Source organism: Apium graveolens, chromosome 6 (genome assembly GCF_009905375.1).
Source record: "Apium graveolens cultivar Ventura chromosome 6, ASM990537v1, whole genome shotgun sequence".
NCBI classification, from domain to species: domain Eukaryota; kingdom Viridiplantae; phylum Streptophyta; class Magnoliopsida; order Apiales; family Apiaceae; genus Apium; species Apium graveolens.
In genome coordinates, this window is record NC_133652.1 from 76218116 (window position 1) to 76229329 (window position 11214).

Below are 11214 nucleotides of genomic sequence, written 5' to 3' on the forward strand. Positions count from 1 at the left end.
ACTCATCAGTCGATGTTTGGCTTTCATTGACAATTAAAGCACTTGAGCCATTTACAACATTTCCTTGGTCAGATCTCAATGATTTTCTCTGAATCATTTCAAGTTCATATGTTTTGAGAATTCCATATAGAACTTCCAGTGTTATCCTACTTTAATATCTTCCTTCCCTGATTGCTGAGATTTACTGTTCCAAATGATCAGGGAGAGTAAGCAAGAACTTCAGGTTCACTTCTTCAGCTTCATAATATTTGTCATGAAGCTGCAAATCATTTATCAACTTGTTAAACCTTTCAAACACATCAGTAATACTTTCCTTTGGCTTTGCCATAAAACCCTCATACTGTGAAATCAGTATTCTTCTTTGGTTTGACCTAACTTCTTCAGTTCCTTCATATAGTATCTCAATCTTTTCCCATATTTGCTTGGCAGTGTCACAATTGACAATGTTGTTGTACATCAGATTGTCAAGTGACTCAATCAATATTAGTTGCAAGTTACTATCCAGGGAGACTTTCTCCTTTTCAGAGTCAGAATACTCAGAAGGATCTTTTGGAGCAAAATGAACTGGGATAACCATGTATCCATCTGTAAATTCCTTAACTCTAACCATAGGAATGAAGGGTCCATTATTGAGGATCTAAATGTAGAGTGGATTGGCCATCCTGATAAACAACATCATTTTCTTTTTCCAAAGAGTGTAGTTAGCTTTGTCAAAGGTAGGAATTTTGATGCTGCTGATTTTCTGTGTATTCATTCTTCCAAAATCTTGAATCTGTTTACTTTCAAATTTTGCTCTGATACCACTTGTTAGGAAATGAATAACACACAGAGGGGGGGTGAATGTGTTTTACTATTTTTATGCTTTTCTTGAATGTTTATGGTTGAACAAAGTAAATTAAATCTTGTAGTGAAATATGTTCATGCAGAATTTAAGCTTGCAGAAAATAAAGAACACAGATCTTCAAAACTCACTTAATTATATATTAAAATTAAGACTGTTTTGCTACAAAATTTCTAGGCTCTTTGTTAATAAATAGCTTAGTTTCTTCTTGAGAGTGTTACAAGAAATTTGATCTAAATTGTTACAACTAACTAAAGGACCAGTGTTAACTTTATAACTTAGTTAACTGCTGGTTTACACAGTGTGTAATAAGACATGCTATTAGCTTTTCTAAACTGTCACTTGTCATTTCTATTTATAGAAAAGTAGATCTTCCATTTCTGGCTTAGCATATCTTTGGCATCCCGTGTTCACTTTGATCTTCCTTTGTCAGTTAATCTTTACCATTGATCTTGCAAATTCTTCAAGCTGCTTTTTGTAGACTTGTCAATCCAGCTGATTGGATTGTTTGTTGATTGTTTATCTTGAATATTGAACTGGTCTGTGATTCTGTACTTTGAGAATTCTACTCGAGATCTCCAGTTTAGGCACATAGAGATCTTGACATCTCGATAAGTATAATGACTTATCGAGATCTCTAATGCTCTAGTGAATTTGACTTATAGAGGTCTCTGAGTTCTCGAATGAAACTTTAGCTTGTCGAGATCTCTCAGCATCATGTCTTCACTTTGTCTTGTTGATAACTTAAAGTTCTTTAGTGAATTTTGACTTATCGATATCTCTGAGTTCTCTAGTAGACTTAGACTTATCGATAACTCAGTGTTCTCTAATGAATGTAGACTTGTCGAAAACTCTGAGTTCTCAAGTGAAAAAATGACTTGTCGATATCTCCAACTTTCATGTCTTCTTGACTTGTCGATATCTTTCTGAGTTCTCTTGTAGCTTTCCTGACTTCTCGATAAGTCATTTGGAGTTCTCGAATGACTTCTCTATAACACTAAATTTATGACTTGTAGAGATCCCGACTTAGAGTATTTTTATCCAAACACATTTATTCAACTCCAAGCTTCTTCAAAAATTTTCTGAGGCATGATCTTCTTCTTGATCTTCTTCCAGATAGAATCCTTAGGCTTGATACTGTTTCAGGAAAAAGACTCCAGTCTGCTCCTTTGACATTTTTATAGACTTTTAATATTACAAGTACAAAATACAGATTAAGATAACAATACAACTTACTTAGGGTTGACAAAATATCTTAGTCTTGTTAAAGTACAGGCATGTCTTTTACAACAGCATCTTGCAAGGACCGATAGTCCCGAACGCAAGAGCAGCCATTAAAGCTCGAAACTCACCAACCCTAGCATTAAATACTAAAGTACTCCGGTTTTTATTCCACAACATTTGGCACCATCTGTGGGAAACTTACAACAACCATGGTGAACACACGGAGCAGAAACACTAGTGGGACATACACTCTTGTCCCATCGCGAGCAATCGCATTAGTGGTGGAAGTACCACCACACTCAACTTATACATCCACCCAAGGAGGAACCCTTGTAGGGGAAACTGAGGCTCAGCCACAAGGGACGAATCCCCCGACTCCTCAAGGGATGAATCCCCAAATTTATCAGCTGCATGCACCTGTGAACTCTCAACCCCTTGGGTATGAGTACTCGACAATTGTGACTACTAACCCCCTTTACGAGATGCCTCTATACCCCGAAGTTGGAGGGAGTGGACACTCTAATAGGAGTGAAGCACAAGGGCGGATGCCCCAATATATACGTGGCTTGGCTCCTATTCCAGAGGATCAAGAATTCTCTGGATCTTATACTGAAAGAGACTCTGAATCATCGGATGATGATGTCACTCCAAGAAGGAGGCGTGCTGGCAAAGAGTCGATGGATGATACTGAACAACGCTCTAGGAGCACTCAAGGGACGAATCCCCAAGATGTTCAAGAGAGGATCAGGGCTCATGAAGCTGAGATCCAAAGGCCGAAGTGTGACCTGGAGATACAACTGACTTTAAGACCCCCACTTGCTCCAAGACGGAGAGGTCCTCCCCCAATCATAGACCTGGATGGTCTAATACCAAGAAGGGCAGTTGCCCCAAGGGCCGATCCAAGTGATCTTATGCCCTTAGGAGATCCTGATGATCCAAACCCATAATTCACTGACGAGATAATGAATACTCACATCTGAAGGAAGTTCAAGATGCCCACCATCAAAGCATACGATAGTACTGGCGACCCTGCTAATCATGTTAGGGCATTCTCTAACACCCTGTTGCTACAGCCCGTGAACGAAGCTATTAAGTGTCGGACTTTCCCTCAAACCCTATCGGGTATGGCTCAAAGGTGGTACAGTCGTCTGCCCCCAAATTCTATTGGATCCTTTAAGGACTTGAGCCAAGATTTTATCAAGAAATTCATAAGTGGCAGAGTGCACGAGAAGAGTTCAGCTTCTCTCATGGGAATAATCTAAGGGGAAAAAGAGTCCCTCAGAGAGTATCTGAATCGATTTACGAAGGAGGCTTTGAAGGTCCCTGATCTTGATGATAAAGTAGCTATGATAGCTCTATAGCAAGGGACTAGAGATGAGTTATTTAAGATGTCCCTGGCTAAGCGCCCTCCCGAAAGTATGATCCAACTCCAGGATAGAGCCGGAAAGTATATCAAGGTGGAGGAGAGTATGAAGAAGACATCTGTGAACAATGAACCTACTGGAAACAAGAAGGGGAAGACGGATCAGGAGTACGATGCTAAGGACAAGTATCCACGAATTGGTAAAAGCTCTGACTCCTCCTCTTCTAAGAAGAATCAGCAGCCAAGATTTGCTGAGTATGCGAGGTTGAACGCCCCAAGGAGCCAAATCCTTATAGAAATTGAAAAGGATAAGGACTTCAAATGGCTGAAGCCAATAAGGGGAGACCCCGAGAAAAGAGACAAGAGTCGGTACTGCAGGTTTCACAAAGATGTCGGTCACGATACTGATGATTGTAGGTAACTCAAGGATGAGATTGAGTATCTAATCCGAAGGGGAAAGTTTGGACGTTTCACCAAAGGTGAAAAGGCCGGAGGCCAAAAGAGAGATAATGATCGAAGAGATGATGATCGGATGGGTAACAACAGAGATCACAACCCACAGCCCTGAGGGCCAGTAATCAATATGATCTTATGAGGACCTACATCAGCTGGTACTACAAGGAACCCCTAAAAAGCTTATGCAAGAGAAGTAATGAGCATAGTTGGAGAGCCATCTAAGCGTTCTAAGTCAGAGATGATGCTTGAATTTGGTGACCCAGACCTTGAAGATTTGAAATTTCCTCAAGATGATCCTCTGGTTATCACTCCGATAATTGGAATTTGTCCTGTTATGAGGGTCCTAGTGGACAATGGAGCTTCCATGGACATTATGTTCCATGACACATTAAAAAAGATGGGCTACAATGATTCTCAGCTAACTCCATCCGACACACCCATCTACGGGTTTAACCATGTGGAATGCAAAGTCAAAGGAGCAATACAAGTTCCCGTAACTATCGGGGAGGAGCCCAGGGAGGCCATGCAGATGTTGAACTTTCAGGTTGTCAAGGCAGCGTCTACCTACAATGCTATCATAGGTAGGACAAGGATCCATGCTTTTAAGGCTGTGCCCTCAATTTACCACATGTACTGAAGTTCCCAACTAGGAACAGTGTTGGAGAAGCAAGAGGAGATCAGAAAATGGCCCGCAGTTGCTATGTCGCAGCACTTAGGCCCGATGGAACCGGGGGGCATGTCCTTCCCATAGAAGACATGGATGTCTGAGAGAATGACGAACTACGAGGAAAACCAGCTGAGGACTTGGTCCCAATTCCCTTAGATCCCTTAGACCCGAAAAAGGTCACATATATTGGGGCATCTTTGGACAAGCCTTTGAAGGGTTGAATGATAACTTTCCTCCAAGAGAACAATGATGTGTTTTCTTGGACAACAGCAGATATGCCTAGGATTGACCCGAACCTTATAACTCATAGGTTGAATGTTGATCCAACTCGAAAGGCTGTAAAGCAAAAGAAGAGAACTTATGCCCCTGATAGGATGGAAGCCATTAAGCAGGAGGTCGAGAAGCTTTTAGAAGCTGGATTTATTGAGGAAGTGCAATTCCCTGAATGGTTGGCTAACCCCGTAATGGTTAAGAAGGCCAATGGAAAGTGGAAGATGTGCATTGACTTTACTGATTTAAATGATGCATGTCCCAAAGACTGTTACCCCCTACCAAGGATTGATACCCTGATCGATGCCACTGTTGGACACGAGATGGTAATCTTTATGGATGGCTTCAGTGGTTACAATCAGATTAGAATGCATAAGGATGACACCCCCAAGGTATCTTTCATAACTGATTTTGGTATATTTTATTATCTTGTTATGGATTTTGGACTTAAGAATGCAGGAGCTACTTACCAAAGGCTGGTAAACAAGATATATGCCCATCTAATTGGGAAGACCATGGAGGTCTATGTTGATGACATGTTAGTCAAAATCCTAAGCAAGGCCGATCATATTAGCCACCTCAGAGAGGCATTTGAAGTGTTGAGGCACCACAAGATGATGTTGAACCCAGCCAAGTGTGCTTTTGGCGTTGGTTCTGGAATTTTTTTGAGTCATATGGTCTCTAAAAGGGGGATAGAGGCCAACCCCGAAAAGATCAAAGTTATCCTAGACATAGAGCCACCATGCTCCATCAAGGACGTTCAGAAGCTGACAGGAAGAATTGCAGCTCTAGGGAGGTTCATCTCCAAGTCTGGAGACAAATGCCTGCCCTTTTTTAAAACCCTTAAGAAGGTGAAGGACTCTGAATGGACAGCTGAGAGCCAAGAGGCCTTTGAACAGCTGAAGAAATACATGAATGAAACCCCGTTGTTGGCTAAACCAAGTCCGGAGGACACTCTCTATTTTTACCTCGCGGTATCTGAACAAGCTGTGAGTGCGGTCCTCGTGAAGGAAGAGCAGAAGCTCCAAAAGCCTGTATACTATTTAAGCAAGGTGCTCCATGGAGCAGAGTTGAATTACTCCACCATGGAGAAATTCACGCTTGCTCTCATCACAGCCTCGTGGAAGTTAAGACCATACTTCCGGGCTCACAAGATCGAAGTCCGTCACCCTTGAGGAACATCCTTCATAGCCCGAAGGCCAGCGGAAGGCTCATCAAGTGGGCAATTAACTTAGGAGAATTTGATATCAAGTATAAGCTTCGAACGGCCATTAAGGCTCAGGCCTTAGCAGACTTCGTGGTCGAATGTACTATTAACGACCAAGAAGTCGGGGGAAAGAGATAATAACCCCAGAAGAAGGGGAGAAGGATGAAGATATAACTCTGAAAGAATATTGGGTTCTCCATTTTGACGGAGCGTCCAAAACAAAATCTAGTGGCACAGGTCTAGTGTTGTAAAGCCCTGATGGGTTTATGACTGAGTATGCTTTGAAGTTGGATTTTCCAACTATGAATAACGAAATAAAATATAAAGCATTGATAGCTGGCTTAGGCTTAGCTAGAGCCATGAGGGCCAAAAATATGAAGGTCTGTGGAGACTCGAGACTTGTAGTTGGTCAAGTTAATGGGGAATTTGAGGCCAAGGATGATACTATGGCCAAGTAACTGAGAGTTGTAAAGGGAATACTGACTCAGTTCGATGAATGGTACGCAAAACATGTTCTGGGAGAGGAGAACACTACGGCAGATGCCTTATCTCAGTTCGCCTCATCTTTAATCGAGAACTATCTAAGAAGTATTTACTTCCAGGTCTTGAAGACCCCTACTATTCATGTCATAAATTTGATAGCACCAGTTGGTGTGGCAAGATGTTGGATAGACCCGATCAAAACCCACTTAAAAACTGGGTGGCTCCCCGATGATGCCTAGGAGGCACGTAAGCTGTCGGTTAGAGCATTGAGATATTGATTGAAGGCCTTCTTTACAAAAGGTCCTTTGTTATTACGTAATTAAAATGCTTGAGACCTCTTGAAGCAGATGAGGCACTTAAAGAAGCCCATGAAGAGATTTGTGGACAACACTTGGGGGGCAGGGTCCTCGCTCACAAAATAACTTGGTTGGGGTTCTACTGGCCAACTATGTTAGCCGATGCAAAGACTTATGTGAAAAAATGTGATAGGTGCCAGAAGAACGCTCCAATAGTATGAAAGCCCCCAGAGAGGCTTACATCGATCAACACACCCATCCCTTTTGCAATGTGGGGAATGGACATACTTGGACCATTTCCTGTAGCATCGGGACAGAGGAAGTTCATTGTGGTAGCAATAGACTACTTTACAAAGTGGATTGAGGCTAAGGCACTAGCCAAGATAACCACCAAGCAAATTGCCCAATTCTTCTAAGAGAATGTAATATGCCGGTATGGAATCCCACGCATCCTTGTCACGGATAATGGGAAACAATTTGACAATGCAGAGTACAGAGAGTACTGCGACGATAACAGCATAGAACTTCGCTTCACCTCGGTTGCACATCCTCGGGCGAACGGCCAAGCGGAAGTTGCTAATAGAATCATCCTTGATGGACTTAAGAAGATGGTGGAACGCTCGAGAAACACTTGGGTGGATGAGTTGTTGCCTATACTATGTGCATATTGTACCACCTGCAAAGTGACAACTGAAGCTACCCCATTCATGCTAGCTTACGGAGCCGAGGCAGTGGTGCCCCTTGATATCACTCATGGATCCCCTAGGATCGAAACTTACGAGCCAGAGACCAATGAAGAAGGCCTGACGCTCAGCCTCGATCTCATTGACGAGGTCAGGGATGAGGCCAACGCCCGCAATGCAGAGCATCAACGAAGAGCCTCACTCTACTACAATAGACGGGTTAAAAAAAGGTTCTTTCAACAGGGAGATTTGGTTCTGAGGAAGATTGAGGCATCAGGAGTAGGGGAGAGAGGAAAGCTAGCCCCTAACTGGGAAGGACCTTATAAGGTCAGGAAGACACTGGGACGAGGATCCTACAAGTTAGAGACCCTGAATGGTGATGAAGTGTCTCGTACTTGGAATGCTTCAAACCTGAAGGCTTATTATATTTAGACATTCACTACATGTTCCTAGTACTTAGTATTAAGTTTTTCAATAAGGTCGATGAAACCATCTTATGTAAGGGTTGAACCCATTTTTTAGAGATATTGTCTATTTATGCAAGTTTATTTCTATCATCTTATCTACCAATTTATTTAACTACGAGCATCTAAAGAAGGCAAGTCCCGAAGGACCAAATACCAAAAATAAAAGACAAGCATGAAATGAAATCAAACAAAGTGCATAAATAAAGATCTCGAAGGATCATAAGTCAAAGTCCCGAAGGACCGATAGGTTAAAAACCAATAACGTTCAAATAAACAAGATCTAAAAATCAAAGCCACATAGGACACTCAATGCCATGCAAGGACATATCATTCACTCATCAGAGGAATCCTCCCCCTCGTTGTCTGACCCTTCCTCAGAAGAAGAACCACTGCTCCCTGAAATCGGCTCCCTTATCTCCCTCGAAGGGCTGCCCTGGAATTGGGGCTACCCGAGGGGGCTTTGCCTTTAGAGCCGGAACCGGAACCCGAGTGACTGGAGCTCGACTGGGGCCTCATTCGAGGAGTCGAGGTAACAGATCTGGAAGGTTGCCCAGATAGGTCCATAACAGGCAGCTTCCAGGGCAAGATAGAAGGCTTGGATCAACCACATCCGGCCATATGCCTTGAGCGTCTTTGATTCCCCTATTCCAACCTATTTTCAGGTTAACTAGGCGCATCTCGTCATCATGCTCGTCCATCATTATGGTAAACCTAGTGGACCTGTGATAAGCAGCCTTAAGGTCTTTTCATTCCTTCTTCCTCTTCTCCTCTGAGCTAGCATAATTATTCTCCATGATGGAAAGCTTGCCCTCCACCTCATGAGCCCTAGACTCCCACTCCCCCGAGGAGATAGTCATCTGCTTCATGGAAGACTGCAATGCATTGTAGTCGCTTATCATTTTGATAGCTTGAGTAGAGGACACCGTGAAATAAGCATTGGCCTGACAAAGAAAATATGAGTTTGAGTATGAAGGGCTGAGCCCCCAAGGAGTGATCCCTATAATATTTTCCAAGTTCTAAGAAAAAGAGAACTTAAGTGAAAATTTACACAAGGAGAAATATACCTGATAGAGAGGTTGAGCTCCCAGCATCTCAGCCTCAAGGAGTTTCTCACCATAAGAGACGAATAAGAGGTCGGGAGGAGTAATGCAATTTTCGACCACTCGAGACAAGAGCCGGGTTGCCGAGAACGGAGTCGTTAGAAGAAATACCCCATCCGGGCTCGAAAGGGGTCCTGGCACTCCCGTCAAAATCCTTGGTCCTCTTCTGACCAGATCCTGATGCCTCGAGGAAGGCAGGGATCTTAGGAATGTGGTTGGCCTTCTTGATGGCATCTCTGGCCATCCTTCCTGTAACAGCATCGCTCGGCTTGGCTTTGGCGTCAAGAGCCTCAACAGCTGAAATAAGAAGAAAAGAAACAGATGTAAGAATAAACTTGCACAAAATAAGGTAAAACAAGGATAAATACCCTCTATAGAGAGGTAGCTAAGGTCAACCTCGACAAGCTTGACTTCTGTCATGAACTCCCAATAAGGGGTCCTCCCGTCGTTGTCAATAAGGAGGTCTCGGGCATGAAGCTCGGCATCAGAAAGGTTGAGAATGAAGTGGGAACTATCAACTGGGCTACTAAAGTCACGTCTGAATTATGCCCCCAGTCTCCATCCTTCCACTCAACAACCACAAACTTCTTGTTCCAATTATGGTTTGAGTCATTGGGGGAACTGGTGTTCACCATTTGAGGGACGTGGGCTCTGTGTTGAATCACTACCCAACCAGGACGAGTCATAGGAGAAGCCTTCATCATGAAGATATTGCGGAACATCGTCACACTCAAAGGGATGCCTAAGTCATGACATCTCACTATGAATAGAATGATGAAAGACCACCCGTTAGGGTAAAGCTGGCATGGATGAATCTTGAGTTCAGCTAGAAGCCTCGGAATGAAGGGGTGCATGGGGAACCTTAGCCCAGAATTAAGGGTCGCCTTGAACACAAACAGCCTTTGGTGGCAAAGATTACATGCCCTCTCACTTGGCTTAACTCTACGAACTCTTAAGCAGTCGGGCCAGGAGTAAGTCGACTTAATCACCTCGACATCCTTCTCACGAAGCATACTTCGGTGATGGAATGCATTGAAATGGACAGTACTAGGGTACTCGTCCGCCCTCTCATCCAACATACTCTTCAAACTATTCGAATAACGGTTAATTGAGAAGGGGGAGACAAGAGCTATACCTTGGAGGGAGCGAAGAGTAGCCCTCTTATGCAGAGCTTCCATCTCGGAAAAAGAGGTCTTGACGGCCTTGTCCGCCTGACATTCTTAAAGAGCTTGAGAGAATTTGAGAAGTTGAGAAATGAAGGTGTGAATGAAAATGAGCACTTCTCATCTTCTTTTATAGGAAAAAGGTCACCTGCTACATCAGGTCGTAAGTCTGCCTGGTTCGCGCTAGCAGGTACCTCATTAAAAGAACACCATAAATGATGAGAAAAAATGATCAAAAGGCAATAAAAGATGACATAATAAACAAGAAAAGCGATGCAGGACACCGCTTATCGTATTAGTCTTCCAAAAAAAGCCTGGTTGAAACTAAATACAAGTCATTAGCCTTAATTAAGGAACGATTATGTTAATCACCATGATTAGAAAAACTGGTAAAGATTAAGACCACTCCCGGTCGGCCATACCAGAGCCATGACGACCATGACTTCCATGCGGGAAAGCTCCGGCCGACCAGGTAACAAATGGAGGCCTTTTGGCCTACCAGAAGCCTCCGTATCAGAGTCATGACGGCCACAACTTCCATGTGAGGAAGCTCCGGCCGACCAGGCAATAAATGGAGGCCTTCTGGCCTACCAGGAGACTCCGTATCAGAGCCATGATGGCCTCAACTTCCATGCGGGGAAGCTCCGGCCGACCAGGAAACAAATGGAGGCCTTTTGGCCTACCAGTAGCCTCCGTATCAGAGCCATTACGGCCACAACTTACGTGCGGGGAAGCCCCGACCGGCCAACATGCTGAGGCCTTTTGGCCTATCAGGAGCCTTCGTAGCAGAGCCATGAGGGCCACAACTTACCTCCGTAGTTGCCTTGGCCTACCAGCCAACAAGTTAAGGTCTTTTTACTCACTAAAAGCTCTTGTAGGAGAGCCTTGAGGCCCTCAAAATTTGCTCCGGAGGCCTCTGTTGGTGACACTGCGTAGCTGTATGAACAGTTACGTGATCACTCAACACAATAACAACACTAAAACAGGACAGGTT

The 11214-nt window shown here is 43.6% G+C and overlaps 1 protein-coding gene across 1 annotated transcript; it reads left to right on the forward strand.

Annotated features, from left to right (window-relative positions):
• Positions 1–4080: 4080 nt before the first annotated feature.
• Positions 4081–4521, forward strand: LOC141665246 (uncharacterized). Its single transcript, XM_074471225.1, has one exon. The coding sequence runs from the start codon at positions 4081–4083 to the stop codon at positions 4519–4521; it is 441 nt and encodes a 146-aa protein (XP_074327326.1).
• Positions 4522–11214: the final 6693 nt, after the last annotated feature.

Excerpts from the sequence above, each read along its gene's own strand:
- LOC141665246 (XM_074471225.1), top strand. The coding sequence starts at position 4,081 with ATGAGCATAGTTGGAGAGCCATCTAAGCGTTCTAAGTCAGAGATGATG.